The 18,437-nt window shown below is 37.3% G+C and overlaps 3 protein-coding genes across 3 annotated transcripts in view; all 3 read right to left on the bottom strand.

Moving 5' to 3' along the window:
• The window catches only part of LOC134823927 (lysophospholipase D GDPD1-like), a 48,245-nt gene extending 46,497 nt beyond the window's left edge, over positions 1-1,748 (bottom strand). The window contains exons 1-3 of the mRNA XM_063835524.1: positions 1,737-1,748; positions 1,438-1,559; positions 1,209-1,316 (exon numbers count right to left, since the gene is read on the bottom strand). Of these exons, the coding sequence (XP_063691594.1) occupies positions 1,209-1,316; positions 1,438-1,559; positions 1,737-1,748 (242 nt within the window). The remainder of the gene's footprint in view (positions 1-1,208; positions 1,317-1,437; positions 1,560-1,736) is intronic.
• LOC134824262 (uncharacterized) lies at positions 76-8,412 on the bottom strand. The gene is made up of 10 exons (XM_063836045.1): positions 7,968-8,412; positions 7,638-7,783; positions 7,210-7,472; positions 6,511-6,832; positions 6,169-6,285; positions 5,409-6,050; positions 1,780-2,199; positions 1,438-1,559; positions 1,209-1,316; positions 76-604 (listed from the first exon to the last, which is right to left on the bottom strand). The coding sequence occupies exons 1-7, from the start codon at positions 8,037-8,039 to the stop codon at positions 1,788-1,790; spliced, it is 1,974 nt and encodes a 657-aa protein (XP_063692115.1). The 5' UTR covers positions 8,040-8,412; the 3' UTR covers positions 76-604; positions 1,209-1,316; positions 1,438-1,559; positions 1,780-1,787.
• Positions 8,413-13,088: 4,676 nt separating this feature from the next.
• On the bottom strand, positions 13,089-15,131 carry LOC134824293 (uncharacterized). Its single transcript, XM_063836108.1, has 2 exons — positions 14,960-15,131; positions 13,089-14,748 (listed from the first exon to the last, which is right to left on the bottom strand). Exons 1-2 carry the CDS (start codon positions 15,021-15,023, stop codon positions 13,310-13,312), a joined length of 1,503 nt encoding a protein of 500 aa, XP_063692178.1. The 5' UTR covers positions 15,024-15,131; the 3' UTR covers positions 13,089-13,309.
• Between the last annotated feature and the right edge of the window lie 3,306 nt (positions 15,132-18,437).

The following is an 18,437-nucleotide window of genomic DNA, read 5'->3' as shown; positions in this document are numbered from 1 at the left end:
AACACTGTCAACTAGAGTAACATTATCAGTTTTTGACAATGGAAATAGGTAAACAGTGAAAAATTCGGTTTTTATGTGAAATATAAAATTACTCGATTATAGAATAAATACATTCAACAGCAACAAAATGATATGAAAATACGATCAACAAGTTCTGTGGTAATTAACCTTCAATGATTACCTTGCAAGATAAGGATCAAGGAACTAAAATATTTAAAAGCCCATGGAAATTGAAAAGTGTGAAAACAAAGATTGGGTTAAAAATCTGACCTAGAAATTAAAAAAACCGGCACTCATAATAGTGCCTAACAGGAAGAATCACAGAATAAAAACTCTCAAAATTCCAAGTAAAAGAAACAGTAACACAGATCTGACAAACTCATGAAGTGAAAATTGACACTAATTAATTAATTAATTAATCAATTAATTAATCAATTAAATATTTCATCAAAATGTCTGATTGTTGTGCGTCAGTACTTTGAGGAGTTCAGTTGTAAACAGAGCGGTTTTTAGGAAGAAGTTGTCTGGTTTTACTCTATCTGAGTTTCGAGATAACACAGACAGTGCCGCGTTTACAATCGACATGTCCAGTTGTTGACGAAACCTGGTATAAGGAAAACATGGGTTAATATATATATTATATAAAGCCTGGGCAGAAATTTTGTATCATAAGCTGTTTATAAATCGTGCTAGATTAATTAATTTATTGTTTTTCGGTGTTCATATTAAAAAAAAATGGAAGATCGTTTCTATCTTTCTATTGCTCACTTACAAAATAATAGTCAGTCACTTTGAGCTATAAGAAATATATACCTGAGCTGTTAACCTTTACACCGTGTATTATTTGATATTAATTCGCACGACTCTGATTGTGATCTTCCTTAAGTTAGTCGTACATGAAGCAAAGCAAATGGGGGTTTTCGGTAAGTAAATTAACAACATAACAAACCTGTTGTTGATTTAACTTAATTAACATCATAACAAACCTGTTGTTGATGTAACTTAATTAACAACATAACAAACCTGTTGTTGATGTAACTTAATTAACAACATAACAAACCTGTTGTTAATGTAACTTAATTAACATCATAACAAACCTGTTGTTGATGAAACTTAATTAACAACATAACAAACCTGTTGTTGATATAACTTAATTAACAACATAACAAACCTGTTGTTGATATAACTTAATTAACAACATAACAAACCTGTTGTTAATGGTAACTAGAAACTCCCCGTACAAATCAACACAAGATGAGTGCTTAGTTTCCTCGACCCAACAACAACAATACTTCATCAGTTGCTGGCCAATTGCTCTGAGAGCGAGATTGTTAATTTGAAACGGTCAATTTATTGAATTAATTGATACCTACAATGGTATGTAAAATTATTTGTTTAAATGAATCCGAAAATAATGATGAATTAAAGATTTCAAACCGGTCTTTGAAAGCTAATCTTTTAAGTTTCTCAGCCGAGATTTCTGTGGGATTTTGATGTCCTGACATGATGACGTCATCAGATGATGGCGAATTAGAATCGTGAGATGTAGGAGTAGGACTCTGAACAGAAAATTAATTAAATAATTAATTGATACGCATAATTTAAGCATAATTATTGTAAAATATGCATAACTACTAATGGTCAGTAATCTGCGATAAAACTTAAAATAAAGAGCACCAACTTTCTACCCAGCTAAGCCTGAAACCGGATATATTTAGCGCAGACAACACTTGTACCATTCTACCCATTTAATAGATAACTTCTAGCTAATTAACCCACCTGCTGATCTATTCCCTTAATCTGTCTGATGGACATAAGACCAGCATCCAACAAACTGTGACTTCCACCATCCAACTTACTATCCTTTTCATTTTGATAATCTCCCTTTTTTGAGCCGTTCCCTTCAACATGTTGTAAAACAGGACATCCTTTGCATTGCACACATCCCTGGAGTATAATTTCTTGCTCGTTTTTGGATCAACTTCTTTTATAGTGTTGTTCTTGGGGTATTTGTCCGGGACTTGGATGTCTCGGAGAACACCGAACAAACTTTGTTGGGTGTTTTCTGGAATGTTTCCAGGAATGTTTCCAGGGACCTTATTCTCAGAGATGATAGGTGAGGAGACAGTCGAAGAGGATTGCTTATTTGTAACAGTGGCTGCATCTGCTTGATCGCTGACTGATTTCTTGGCTGGACAACTGGTGGGTAAGGGAGATTGAGTGATCAGATTGGAATGAAAATGTTGGTGACATCGAATTTAAAGTACGGACATAAATATTCTGTCCAAGTTTTATTAAAGTTTGGATTGCATCAAAACTGTGCAACGATTTGAGGTATTGTATGCAAGCCAAAGCTGTAAGAAGCATTACACGGGCTCAAAGAAGCATTATTAGCAATTGTGTCCTTTACCCTCCCACACAATTTGAACATTTTCATTTATTGAACTACGTCAGACTAAATATGTATATTAAACAATTCAGTAAGTTAGCTTTTAATTTGATGAACGCTGTAGTTCGGAAATGTAAACCAAACTCTTTTGACAAATAACATTTTGTTTTATTTAAATTTTGTTATATTTATAAGCTGCAATAATTAGCCGGAAAGAGGAAAGCTAGAGAAAACGCTGAATTTTAATGAATTAGATAAACTTAACCAATATAATGACCTAGTGCCTAATCCGAGTGGTCATATCATATTACTGTAAATCCCCGATTTACCGCAAACCCCGATTTGCCGCGGCCATGTCCTTCCCCCAAATATGGCTTAATATGCATAATGTAAAGAAACAAAACCCCGATTTACCGCAAACCCTGATTTACTGCAGATGTTTCCTTTCCCCGAAACTCCGCGGTAAATCGGGGTTTCACAGTAATACCATTGAAATATGATTATTTAAATCAGTTTAACAAATATTATTCTCCGAAATGGACATGCAACAAAAAAATGCATAATAGCATCAAATCAAAAATAATATTATTATGATAATATTATAATTTTTAAATTTATGAAATCGTCAATGAAATGGCTTATCTGGTCTGAACAAATTTTGCAATACAACACCCCATGCTTTAATCAAAATAAGAAAATCAAGTTAACTTACATTTTAAAACTAGATAAGAGGGTCAGTCAAAAAATTCATCTTTTTCTTGGACAAACGTTTCCAACTCAATTTTATTATAAATGATTATATCATACTAAAGTTAGATTAAAAAGATGAAGCACCAGTTTGTCCAATCTCTTTTAATACTACTTTCATTAATGAAATTATCCATTATGTGAATAATATCTCAATATTATGACTTATATTATAAAATTAGAGGTAAAAGAATTGAATTTATAATTCAAAAATTAAGTTTAAAATATAAAAATATTCAATAAAATGATAAATAATAACAGTATGTATACATATTACCAATCCTTAATAAATTGAGCTTTTGAATTTATTGCCCATGATGCACAAACTTAAACATTGATTTTAAACGATCATCAAGAGTTTATTTTGGACGATGTCTTGGTAGTGTTTAAACAACATACTCTCACCATATTCAGTTAGACTACGATTATCCTTGAACATGCCATAGTTTTTTCCATATTGCTTTATAAACATGGCATAGAAATTAAGATAATAAATCTTACTGTCAGGATTGCACAGAGAGAACATCCATGAATTAATATAAGTCACATTTTGGCGAGTCACAGCCGAATTACAATCATCTTCAACAGGCAGAACAGAACAAAGGAATAAACTAGCGCTAGGATAATGTTTTTGCAGAAGTTTCAGAAACGCAGGGAACAGATTACACATCGAAGACCAACTCAATTGCCCAAAAACCTCGAATGTACCGAGACGAACAAATATTTTGCTGACAAAGTTTCTTAAATGTGGTTTTGCTTCTGTAAATTGAAGAACAGTCATCTCAGCTCTTGTTATGGTAGTGGGGGGAAGATTTATCACTTGAACTGTGGTTCCCCCTACATTTGCTGTGTTCAGAGTCACACATGCAAAAATATCACTGATAACTAGAATAGTATCTTTGTAATGAGTAGCTGATGAAGATATGGTGCTATACTGTATTGGATGGAGCTTTTTTACTTTTCTTTTCTTTGAATTCTTGGAAGTTTGTTGAGTGGGTTCCTCATTGATGTTATTCTCTTTTCCCGTGGAAGATGGCAGATCACGTGATGTTTCCCTGGAAAGATGTGTTTGAAGTAGGAATTCTCTGGATTCGCCCCATGGTCAGCAGAAGTTATAGCTGCGCGCACGGTTTAGAGGGTTTAAGACAAAGAACAGCAGAACATATACATTTTGTTTAAAAAAGACATGTCTTTGGTTCAAAACAGATACTGGACAGCGCAGTTGGATTATAAAGATTGCGAAGTAGATTTTCAAAACAGTGCTGATGTTGAAAGATATTTAAAATAAATTGGAAATTTAAAAGGGTGGCCCTCGGGTCTTTAAAACAAATAGTAGTGCTCATGTTAGTGCTCGATCAAATTGAGATAAATATTAAAGAGTTGTTTTAGTTAAATACAGTCAGATCCATTCTTTTAAGATGATGGTTTTAATCATTCTCTAGACAATAAAAGGGCAACTGAAATTGCAGTCTACGTTAGAACATAATTTAAGCAAGTTCTAGCCATGAAAAAGGTTCGAGATCGTGCTTTGCACAAAGAAGTTTCGAATTTGATACGATATTTCCTGGTTATAAATTGAATAATTAAACCTGACAATTTTGATTCCTTGTAGCATTAAACAGTGCTCATGCTAACAATATCATGTATAAATAAATAGAACGTTTGCACAATATGTAATGTATACTATTCCAATTAACATTATAATTCTTGAAACATCAGCACTTTTAAATAAACAATGTGAGAAAAATGCAAACAGGTATAACTGTTTTATAAGGTAGCAGCTATGTTCATGCTCAAGTTCTCTCATATTTGGTTTTTTTAATTGCAGCTACAGCTTTCACTCATATTTGACAGCAAATACTAGCTAAGACATTGACAACATGTTGATGGAACTGGAATATTCATCCGTGTTGCGAAATTTGATGATTAGATTCAATTCAAAACTGTAGTGTTCAATTGAAGAGAATTGGTATTTTACAAGAAACTTTCCAGCATTCTTTTTATAAGATGGCTAAGATGCAGCAACGTGATGAAAACGTTAAAAAATGTCGTTAAATTTTTTAACGAAATTATGTTTATTGATAATTAATGAAATAAATAATGAATACAATTTTCTGGAGTATAGCATGATTGCAATTTGCAATAATATGGTTATTGGTGGGGAGGTGAACCACATTTGTTTTGACACAAGACAGCGATTCTGTGTTTTTTGTTGTTTTATGGTTCACCTCCGCAATCTATCAAATAATATTTAAACCAAATATTAACATACTTCTCTTTCCTGGATAAGCTCGACTCCATTCCCTCCGATGATGCAATACAAGAGCTAGAGGCAGCAACATCCTTTGCATATACAAGCGACGCTGTTTTGCAAGTTTCAACTACTGAATTTTCTTCAACAATGATTTTGGGTTGAACAGGAGCACTGGTCTCTTCACATGACTCAGGAGGGACAGCTGGAGATGTTTTAGTTCTCTCTGCTTTATCTTTAACTTCTGGTTCTGATACTTTTACTGGTTGAGGCTGCGTTTTTTCTTTTTGTGGGATTTCTGTATCTTCAGTAATCATTTTTAATTCTGCCATATTCTGATCTCCTACTGTGTCCCCATTTGATAATTGAACAATTTTCTGAGAATCAACAGATGTCTTTGGGATTTCTTCTACGATTTTGCTCTGAGGAGGTGTACAAGTAGTACCTTTTAAATTTGGAGATTGTGAAGAATCATTTTCACTGCTAGAACGTTCAACCGATGAGGCTTTATAAACTTTCTGCCGCTTATTGAGCTGCTCACAGGGAGGTTTATTTACGCTCATCTTGGGGGAATTTGTCCTAGGTTTATCAGTCTTCTTGCGTTTAGACAAACTGTTATTTGAACGGGATTTTGGTGTAGATGATAATGAAGGCTGTAAGGACCTGTAAAATTTGTCTGTTAATAGTTCTGAAACAGTAAAGATTATTAATTATTTCCAAAGAACTAAACAAAGTGAATATTACTAAGATATAATACATAGCCGAATATTACTCAACAAACCTATCAAATTCATCTATGAAGCTGTGATTAGGGTCGGAGGCAAGTCTTAGCAGAGAGGAATTTTTAACAGTGATAGGCACTTTAGGTGTGCTTGTAGGAGATTTTTCACGAACAACACTGAAAAAAGTTACAACTTGGTGAATAAAAATTGGCAAATAAAAATGTTGTGTGGAAACGGTGACTGGGATGATCTTTTTGAACAAACTAGATACAATAGTAAAAAAATGGTAAAGAGTCCCGAAGAGTCTAGAAACAATTTTATTTAACATACAAACAGGGATGACATTTTTGAATACGTACTTACAATAACAGAGATAGCACCTTGAAAATATATAAACTGACCTTTTTTCGTCAACAAAACTATTCATTAAAGACTGGTTGCCATTAGAACAACCTCCTTGAGGAACATCTTTGGCAGTTGCAGAGTTCAGAGCTTTTTTCAAAACACTTGATGTCTTTAAAGTGCTACTCATTCTTATAGGATTCCTAGTTACCAAAACATCAATTAGAAGATCTCTGTAGTCATCAAGATCATCTTGGCCCAGTAATTTCGGTTTTTTGACAGGAGGAGATGTTGTCTCTGAGGCTGGTATTGACTCTTTAGGTGAAACTGGAGTCTGAGTAAATGTCTGAGAAGGTTTTCCATCTTCTTTCGAAATATTCTCTGAAATATTAATTCAAATTTATAGGGGTTTGGGGTATGAATTTCATAAAAATCAGAAAGCAGTAGGCACACACAATCAGTTATAGCTGCACTGTCAGTATGTCGAATGTATGTTTAAGTGGGTCACAATCCCCACTGACCATTCTTCTTTGTGTCATGTCTATGTTCCTGAATACTTGCTTCATCATCTCCTTTTTATAACATACACGGTGTCTTTATTGACTAAGCGCATTACACCGTTTACACCATTTGTGCACACCGTAATAGAAATAATTGTAATATGACGTATGATGTCTCAATGCCACACAATATAGGATTATATACAATATTATCTAAAAGTTTATAACCATAAATAATTAAGTTTATTTGGCTCTTACCTAAATTTAAAGGTGGCAAATCAATGCCCTGTCCAACAACAAAATCAGAGAAAAAGCTTTCAAAAGAAACATCATTGGTGGCAGGAATTTCTTCTTGAACATCTAGAAATACTTGCTGCTGATAGATTGTTTGCCCTAAGATGTCCTCTGTTTTTGTCCTTCTTGGATCAAAATACCCCGCTACTTCATTATACCCAGGGCCATGTAATGAGAAAAAGGGTGTATCTCGGGGATAGTTAATCATCTCAAAGTTGTGAACATTGCTGAAAGGGGAAGTTTGAAATACTTTTGGGCTACAACAAAATATCCTGTCAAAATAAACACTGATAATTTGCTGTTCCAGCTGAGTATAAACACTGAACAGTACATCTAGATGCTTCAGGTGTAATGTGTATGATGTTCTATTTTAAACAAGCCAGATAACAAACCTGTGAAGTGGATGTGTATTATCCTCCTCTTTATCTGAGACCAAAAGTTTATGGGGTATTTCATTCAATTGAGATAGAAATCTTTTCTTTCGTTCATGTACTTGGAGACAAAACTGCTGGGATTCGCGTGGGTCAGCAACTTCTTCCTGATAATAATAAGTTTTGGATCTAATTTGAATCACTGGGGACCTCTAATTTTGACCATATTTAATGAAATAAAATTAAAGACCCGTTGCGTTATGTGACTAGCTAAATTGAAGTGCAATTGCAGTGATTGCTAATGATGCTATGTATTTTAAAATGTACAACAATTATTTTTAACTATAATACCTGATCATCAGTTAAGCTGCTTAATGGAATGTCGACAGTATCTTGCAAGAAGAAAACACTGTCATCATCCATGAGACCGTCAACCCTGGCAGAGAACCAAACCAGCTGTAACTATCTGCCACACATTTGCTCTCAAGATCAAGACAATGTCATCAAGCTGATGTACTCCATACCTAAATAAATGATTGAAACTAATGAGGCATTGCATATCAGCCAGCTCTGAGGAAACCTCATAATAAGGATGAGGGAAAAAAGAGCATTTGTGCTCTATGAATTGTAACACTAGGATTTACAGTACACTGAAATGCATGAAGATGTACTGAAGCATACCCTAGTAATATACTACACCTCTACTAAATCCTCATTTAACCCTCTCAGTCACAGTTTCTAGACTTGACTGAGTCAATCGGGGGCATCTAACACAGATGTATATTGTTGGAACAGTATCTGCAGTAAATTTTTGCGACTGCAAGGTTCCTAAAGAAAGCTTGCACATCATATTATTTTATGCTTTGATTGTAACAATACTAAAATTATGATTTATCGTAAAATTATAATATCCTGTGTCTGGGTACCCAGACAACCATGGGTAACATTCTCCTGGTGAATCAACCTGGTCTCTTTGACATGATGGACAGTTAGCTTCTGGCTGTGATACACAATATTCAAACTATTTTGACAAGCCACTTCATTTCTTTTGCCACTTCATTTCTTTCTCAGAGATCCAAATCATTCGACTGGGTAGATTACAGTAGCTTACACATATATCTCGTGGGATTGGTAGCAAATACAGGTATTATCAATTAAAGCAAGATTCAAACAATATAAACATAATATAACAATGACCCTATATAAAAATTCAATATAAAAATTCAATAAAAATCTTAGGAAATTTCATAAAAACCCTTTGTAGTAGTAATAGTAAAAGTAGCCACCACTTTTTATCCCTCTTTCTCCTCTAAGAGCAATAATTGTTGTTCTTTATGAGTCAAATCTTATTCTTTTCCTGTTAAAATTCATCGCCTCACTGTATCTTTGACCTGATTTTCTAGATAGTTTATCAGCTAACTTTTGAAGAAAATATTTGCTTCTCTTCCCATTCCACCTGCTGTTGATAGGACTATTGGTGTAAATGTTCCATGTTCTACTTCAACAATTCTTTTGTTGTACATTTTTTCTTCTGTCTCTCATGGCTAGTGTACATACTCATTGGAGTATGGGAACGTTCGTTATGAAAATCAAGAAAACAATAATTTCAAGAAAACAACAACTTTATTTAGTATCAATTAAAGCAGACAAAAACATATTGCATATATAACTAGCACGAACTTTAGATCAGATATCCTAGGGGACTTGGAGTAGCAAGAGATTGACTAGAAGGTATATACCGTTTACAAAGATACGTCGAAAAGAATCCTTGTCATACGTTGTATGACCCGCCGCGCACGAGTGCGCGGCTCCCCTGTATCGTCAGGACCATGTGGGGGTCGCAACGTGATACAAAAGAATCCAGTAGGGGGTGCACCATAAAAATAAACTTGCTCGGATTTTAAAAATGTTTGTACCATTGTTTTCTAGAGACTGTGAGAATTTTCACAATACCAAATTTGTCATACCTTTTTGGAAAGATCAGTGAGTTTCGCCTAGGTGCCATATTCGATGGTGCGCGGCTTTTGGAGCAAAATTAGCTGTAAAAGTCGCGTAATTTGACCAAATTTGACCAAATTTGTTGATTTTTGTCGTATTATTTGGATATATCTTCAGTTCCTTGAATGAATTCATTCTGAAAATTGGCGACGACCTTCCAATAGGGCTTTTACAACTGTCTGAAAAATTTGATGGATATCGGAGTTGATATATAGTGATCAAAATGGGGCAAAATTCGCTGCCTTTAGCTGTAACATAATGTTTGATGGTTGGATATGCTTAAAACTTTTCGGACACTTTCCTTGTAAGTCGATGAGTAAGCTTACCAATTTTTGTTGCAATCGGAGGTCGGGAAGGATACTTAATATCTATTTGTTTGAAGAAAATTGTGCTGGCCGAAATTAGCGCTAAAAAACCTTAAACCATCCTACAGTCGGCACGCGCGGCTCACTGTCGATGGCGCACTACCTAAATCCAGGGTGATACAGGATCGAAAGTTTACGACCATAAAGTTTACGCACCCACCTTTGCGCGCCTCCGATCCTGAATTCTTGGTTGGATAGAAATTTATGCAAACTTGGTCGTTTATACTCCAAGTCCCGTTGTTAAAAGAAGTTATATTATTTATGTCTGGAGTTAGCTTCATTCAATTTGACGGATGTTACTCTTATAAATTTCTTCGAAGTAGCGCGCGCCGCTTTCTTTGTAGGTTTACAACCTACCAGGACGCGCGCCGAGTTGGACTCGTCGACGGTCCAATATATGGAACAGATATTTTACGAGTATCACCCGTTAACGCTTTCTTCTCGAAATGTAGCGCGCGCCGGGCCAGACCATTAATGGTCAACATTTAATAACAACAATATCAATACCAATATCAGACTAAACTACCGAATAAATAATCAAATATTAATTAATTCGTTCCGATTAAAAAATTTATAAATTAATGATTAAGATATTTAATACTTCAAAACATGGTTAAAACAACAAATGCTCGTTAGCAATCATGGACTTGCTTTAACTAAAGCCCTAACGCTTGCATTGCTCTAACCAGAAATTTGAAACAGCTGAACATCTTCGACTGATAAAATCCTGTACGTACAAGAAAAAAGCCTGTAAAATAAAGTTTTTATACACAATACAACAATTTCAAATTTTGGTTTACCTGGGGACCCCAGGCTATCATCAATTATGTTTGATGTTCATAAACATCTCTATTCCGCCGAATAATTAAAGATTCGGCGGAATGACAGGCTGAGCGCCGCTCAGTAAATTTTGGCATACCGCACATACAAAATTGGCGTTTACAGTTTACATAGGTATCCGTATATAACGTATATTAACACTTTGCACAGCTTCCACTATAGGTCGGGAAATTTATTATATTTCGAGAAGAGCTGAGCGTTGATACACGTTATAACACCTTTTCGTGCGGCGGCCGGAGTGCACACAACGCGAACGTTATAAACGGGTGTTACTCGTAAAATATCTGTTCCATATATATATAGGACCGTCGACGAGTCCAACTCGGCGCGCGTCCTGGTAAGTTGTAAACCTACAAACACAACGTGTAGCAAAGAAATAGCGGCTTGCGCTACTTACGCTACTTGCGCTACAAAACAATTATTAACGAATAACGGGAGTGATATATTTGTAAAATATTTACCTAGGGACCCCAGGCTATTTAATTTTTAGCGGAATGACAGGCTGCAAGCGCCGCTCAGTAGATGTAGGGACGTAGGGACCACTGGACCTCGCTGGCCTGCAAAGGTTTGACATCTATAGTGAATCAAAGCAAGGGACGTAGGGTCGTAGGGACGTAGGGACGTAGAGACGTAGGGACGTAGGGACGTAGGGACGTAGGGACGTAGGGACGTAGGGACGTAGTTAACGGGCCGGGTGATTATACTCGTGATAGTAAAATATTTGTTTCAAATATTAGGACCGTCGACGAGTCCAACTCGGCGGGTGTCCTTGTAGGTTATGAACCTAAAAGGACGTAGGGACGTGTAGGGACATGTAGGGACTTGTAGGTTTATAACCTACCAGGACGCGCGCCGAGTTGGACTCGTCGACGGTCCTGGGACGTGTACGGACGTAGGGACGTAGGGCCGTAGGGACGTAGGGACGTAGGGACGTAGGGACGTAGGGACGTAGGGACGTAGGGACGTAGGGACGTAGGGACGTAGGGACGTAGGGACGTAGGGACGTAGGGCCGGACGTAGGGACGTGACACTTGACAGTGGACAGGGACACTAAAAAATTCATGCTCTGAGGACCAGATACTGCATTTAATGATAGATATAAATCAATACAAGCCGTTGTCATGGTTACTATGGATCAAAATACCATTACTAATACTCATCAAACATCAAACAGCCGTATCTCTCCATGACGTAGTTCGAGGTATGAAAGAAAATTTATATTGAAATCTTACTGTGCTAATAAAGGGATCCACGTCGTGCTGGCGCCTTATCACTATCAGTTCACATCGAAATAAGGGGCTCGGCTCAGCCTCTCGATGATTTGCAAACTTATCCAGCAAGAACACGAATTTCAACGTTTCGACATGGCACACGTACTTTAGTTCGACACGCACCACATTTAGACACGTACTCTAGTTTGACAAACCAAATTCGACTCTGTCGAACTAAATTACGCTGCATGGATTTTAGTTTGCACGTACTGAAGTTCGACAGAGGAGTTTTTATTTCTGGACAAATTTATTTGTCGAGTGCGTGGATCTTTGGACACTTTGTTGGATTCATGCTATGTATGATGTAGCTTTTTTAAATAACATAAGAAATATAAAAATTACTCATAATTTGAGAATACCAGATTACTACCTACAAGAATAAGCATCTCATTAAGGAAAGGTGTACTAAAAATCCAATATAGACTTTCCAAAGAGAAAGTGATTTGGACACCCTGATTTGTTGTATTATAGTTAAGTCTTTATGTCTTTGTCAATATGCTCGTGGACACAATTTGAACTTCTATTATTTGAAAGTAAAGTGTCCTCGATCGTAGGGACAAAGAACGAAAGTGATAAATTTTCAATTACTCTCTATGGCATCATCTGTTTGTCTTGTTTCCATGCTGGACATATCGCTCTCCAAACTGATTGGATGCTATTCCTCAATCTCCAATATTATTCTCTATGTTACCATGACAATCGTTCACGTGGTCGGGAAACTGACGAAGGAACCTGGGCTGGTCCTGCTAATGCTTGTCAATACTTCTGCGTCCTCTGAGAACAGCCTAGGTAACCGCTCGGCCATCCCCATTAACACTTCTAGTAACTGATCACGTGACCACGTGACTTATCGCTCCAGACCTTTCATTTCATTTTAATGTAGTTACTATTATTGTTGTACCGATTTTCTTTGACATCGTTCATACATCGTTGGAGATTGAATAGCGATTAATTCAAGTTAAGCAAGTCTTGCAGGGATGAATTGGGTTTTAGGTAAGTCTAAATATTTAAACATTATAATTATACCATTGCTGCTCTTTTATTACCAACCTCATAATACCGTGCTAAAATTCCAAATAAAGTTTTAAACCATAACTTTCCCATTTGCAATAACCATTCTAAATGAGATAACTTGAATATATGGAGGTTAAGTTAATATTTCTTGCAAAATGGAAGACAATTATTATATAACCTTCCCACCAGTAAAGTCCAACAACATTTAGCACAAAAAGCAGGATTTAGAACACAAGTTCCTAACATCCTCATTCCAGCAGTGAAATCTCCCGTACATCTCACAAAACTCACTGTCCGTATCCTCACAGTTTTCTGGACATATCCCGCAGGACTTCTTGCAGTTTGCTGCAATCTCCCTGTGCTTGCAGTATCCCATGCCCTCCGAAAATGAGCAGTACGTATCCGAGTACATGTTCCGACAGGATTCACCAGGGGAGGGACAAATTCCGCACGATTTCTTGCACATGTTGGCTGTCACCTCCACGTCGCACAAGTGGGATCCGCATGATCTGGCACTGTCTACACAGTCATCATCGCCAGTATCATTGCCGCGATCTACTACAGAATTATCGCTCGCTGCTTGGCCGATCGCAACGAATATGTCTCGGACAGATGTGAGAGTCCAGTACTGGACTGATTTGAAGATTTCTAGAAGATTGTCACGAATTGGATTGTTCAGGGAAGGATTGGAGTTGAAGGAAGTAGAACCGCTGGAGGTGCTGCTGGTGGGTGATGTTGACGTTGATGAGGAAGATGAGGAAGATAAGGAAGATGAGGAAGATGAGGAAGATGAGGAAGATGAGGAAGATGAGGAAGATGAAGATGAGGAAGATGAAGATGAGGAAGATGAGGTTGGATAAGTTGAGGTTAACGGAGTAAAAGCCGTGCCCTCCTCTCCACTCTCTCCAAAGTTGCTTTTAGACCAGGACCACCAAGAGAACACAGGCTCCAACATTGACTGTACCCACTCTATAGACTGATGAGGGTTGTAAGACCAACCCTGGGGAGGAATTTGAAAGTTGTTGCCAGCACCACCACCACCCACTGGGGTTTCGTCTACGTGGATTACGCGGATAACTTCTGTTTCTACATCTTGAGCTTGCACAGTTTTTCTTCCGTCACCCCGAAAGCTTTCTTCCTCGTCTTGTTCTTCATCTTCATCAATTATTTCAGTAGGATTTTCCTGATCTATCCATTCTGAAGTGGGTATATCTGTTGAGCCTGTCTCTTCTTTATTTTCCGCTTCTTCTCCTTCTTCATCTTCTTCATCGATTATTTCAGTAGGATTTTCTGTTGAGTTTGTCTCAATCAGCTTATTTCCTTCTTCTTCAGCGACGCCCTCCTCCATCTTCCTTTGTTCCACCTCCTGTATAGTTGCCATAGCAATGTTTGATGCCTCCATGCAGTTCATGAATACCACCACCCCGGCCCCTCCATCTGGTAGAGCAACCCACGTGGTATTGGTAAGGTGTTCCGGGTAGGCTCCTTTAAGTAGACACATCTCAGTTCGGGTAATCCACACAATCGCTTGACAGCTAGAGTCCTCCGTGCAGAGTTTAATGCAGCTAAATGTGGAGGTGACGCCCTTTACTCGGGCGATGGTGCCCCCGCCTAAATCCATGTTTTCAAGCAGGCATTTGTCATCTGAAATATACACAAATTGTAGTTTGTAAAATGTACAAAAGTGTTTTAATCCTTACGTTGTACAGAAGAACAAGATCACGCATTGACATTCTCAATTTTATGCCAGTCATAAATATAATCGGTTCATTTTCAAATTTGCTTAACTCTTGTGCACTGAAAAGATTTTTAAGAATTTATTTAAATGTTGATAATTTTGAAACTATTCACCAACCTCTATCTGACTGATAACTGAGACTGATGAGGAGACTAAACAATGAAAGCCAATGTACCTGCATGTCTCGTTGCGAACAAAGTTAACTTAACAGATTGACAAAAGTGGAAAGGGTAGAAAATTGTTTGGCCACGTACTATATATGGCACTAAATAGGTAACATATTGTGAAATATCCCGTTTTCTCAGCTTTGTTTAGTCTAAAGTTGTGTAGCACAGTTAAAAATGCTGACGTTGATAAACATGTTTTCTGGTAATGATATTAGATTTCATGGAATGTGGTGCGAGAATGGTGGGGCATTCGGTGAGGAAGATCAATAATACACCAAACTGATTACCAAAAGTTGATCTGAACCCTGAGGGAAGCTTTTGAGGGTTTTTGAATTCTCAGTCACACGCTTATTATATGTATACCTTCAAATTGCTTTTATAGGGACACCCGGACACCTGTAAGATTCACAACTGTGAAGTTGAATGAACATTATACATAAAAACAATTGATCTCAGTATAAAGTTTATTAATTTGATAGTAAAACTTTTCAGGAGTCCTGTTACTGCTCGCGATCCAGGTTTGTTATTTCACTTTCACATTTCACTTTCACATACGTAGCAATTACCAAAGGCAGGCAATATAAACTAAAGGCAGGCATACAAAAAGCTGGTAACCATTTTAACTGGCATACTTCGACCTTCAAGGCAGTCGAATTTATATATTTAATACTATTGAAAAACCACAATGAGACACACTTTCAGATAAAGGATACGACTTCTTCTCCTACTCCGTCGTTTTTCTATGAACCCGGTTAGTTTTTTTAAAATCATCAGATTAAAAAACCTTAAACCTTTTATAGGTTAAAATCTTTATAGGATGAACGTATAAGTTTTTATTCGTTTATCAATCGATAGATATGATAATTGATTCGCCGTGATGTATTTAAATTTATCCAAATGCTCGTGCCCCGGTGCCTGCCTACCAATGATAACAAATTTGCATCTATGACGACATAAAGTTCTAACCTAATTTTTGTCGCAAATAAATTTCACGAATCATGATCATTTAAATTGATATCCAGTATAAGTGTTTCTATGTCGTACGAACATTCGTTTTGTCGTAAACTTCATTTGATACAATTTTCGTTCTGTCGTATAAAACGTAAATCGATTTTTCGGTTTTTGGTTTGTTGTAATCTTTTTTGTGCAGTTCGACTTGGTACAACTCGTTTTGTAGTTGATATTTATCGTAATCATGCGTTGCTTGTCATGTCGTCAGCGGTGAAATCTCAACACCATCTCTCTGTCGATGAGTGGGATCGTTTCACATATTTGATATTACTACGTTATCTTGAAGGAAATATAAGGGTTCCAAAATTACCAATCTGTATAATTTGCAAACGATAACTATACATAAAAAGTGGGTCTAAGGATGGGGTTTTTTAATGGCCACAATATGATAACGTAGTATTATGTAAACGATCCCTGGTCGATCCGATGTCCTCAAATTCAATCAATCACCAGTGACGTCACACTCTACAGTGACGTCACACTCCAACAGTGACGTCACACTCTCCACCACCTTGTCATGGTCCCCCTCAACTCCGAACATCTTACAGGGACAAGTGCGATAGCTGTGCTGGTTTTGACTCTACAATATTGTACCCTATCAGTATCAGCAGCTGGGAATAAAAGCAGACGCAAAAAACCCAAAACTACACCACCACTAACAACATCGTCATCACCAATCTCTTCTTATTACTCAACTACTGAAGGATCTTCCTCTATATTATATACTACAGGTGTTGCCTCTTCAACAGCAATGGGCTCCTCTACAACAACAGATAAGATTGTAGGCTTCTATACAGATGCATCTTCTTATACAGAATCATCCTCAGAATCAACTGGGACTAGCTATGCGACTCTTCCGATGACGACAAGCAAACAAACGACAACTGATACGACGACAGAAAGGCCAAGGACAACACATATGACAACTGATACGACGACTCAGATGACGCCAGAAAGCACAACACAGACAACTACTGATACGACGACTCAATTGACACAAGGAAGGACAACTCAGACGACAACTGATACGACGACAAAAGAAACAACACAGACCACAACTGATACGACGGCTCAGTTGACGCCGGAAAGGACAACTCAGACGACAACCGATACGACGACAAAAGAAACAACTCAGACGACAACTGATACGACGACTCAGTTGACGCCGGAAAGGACAACTCAGACGACAACTGATACGACGGCTCAGTTGACGCCGGAAAGGACAACACAGACGACAACCGATACGACGACAAAAGAAACAACTCAGACGACAACTGATACGACGGCTCAGTTGACGCCGGAAAACACAACTCAGACGACAACTGATACGACGACAAAAGAAACAACACAGACGACAACTGATACGACGGCTCAGTTGACGCCAGAAAGGACAACTCAGACGACAACTGATACGACGACAAAAGAAACAACACAGACGACAACTGATACGACGGCTCAGTTGACGCCGGAAAGGACAACTCAGACGACAACTGATACGACGACAAAAGAAACAACACAGACGACAACTGATACGACGGCTCAGTTGACGCCAGAAAGGACAACACAGAAGACAAAACTTTCAACTTCTAAACCATACATTTCTAAATCTGGGTCAGAACTTTTAACTTCTGTACCAGGGAAATCAACGAGATCAGACAAATCAACATCTGAATCAACAACTAAATCTCCATATGAATCAACATCTGAATCAACATCTGAATCAACATCTAAATCTCCATCTGAATCAACATCTGAATCAACATCTGAATCAACATCTGAATCAAAAGCATCAACAGAGATCGGATTAGAAAGATCCACAACCTCGAAAGGTGAGCTCACATATATTATCCAATCAGCTTCCAGCATTGAATAATTTAAGGTTCCAGTGGTACGCTGCTTGTCCTACAATCTTGGCCGGGGCGAACTCGGACACGATTGACAATTGATCGTGTTACAACGAAAGCTAATGGCTCATCTGAGCGGGTATAAATATAATATCGATGTTCAAAGATAATTAAGCTGGACCTTTAATTAAATGAACGATGTGGTTACTGGGCGGCGCTCAGCCTGTCATTCCGCCGAATCTTTATTCGTTATTATGTTTATGAACATAATAGCCTGGGGTCCCCAGGTAAACGATGTGGCAGTTGTGAGTTGTAAATAATGTAATGACATTGTAGTAAAGCCTAGCAAGATCATTATATTTAGTAAAATGACTTTTTCTCATCTAGATATTTTTACAAATTTTCCAATCTTTCTCAAAATACTTTGACGACACATAACAGTACTTACATTATTTCAAAGGTGCACGTTTAGCATTTAGGTACTCAACTACCCCAAAAATAGTGTATAGTAGAAACTAGAAATGAATTATTGTTTCGAAGTGTAAAACCTGAACAGGCAAGAATTGAAAAAAC

This window comes from Bolinopsis microptera, chromosome 12 (assembly GCF_026151205.1).
Source record: "Bolinopsis microptera isolate Bmic1 chromosome 12, MBARI_Bmic_1.0, whole genome shotgun sequence".
Classification (NCBI taxonomy): domain Eukaryota; kingdom Metazoa; phylum Ctenophora; class Tentaculata; order Lobata; family Bolinopsidae; genus Bolinopsis; species Bolinopsis microptera.
Note: the sequence above shows the minus strand (reverse complement) of the source record. Positions and strands in the feature narration are given on the sequence as shown.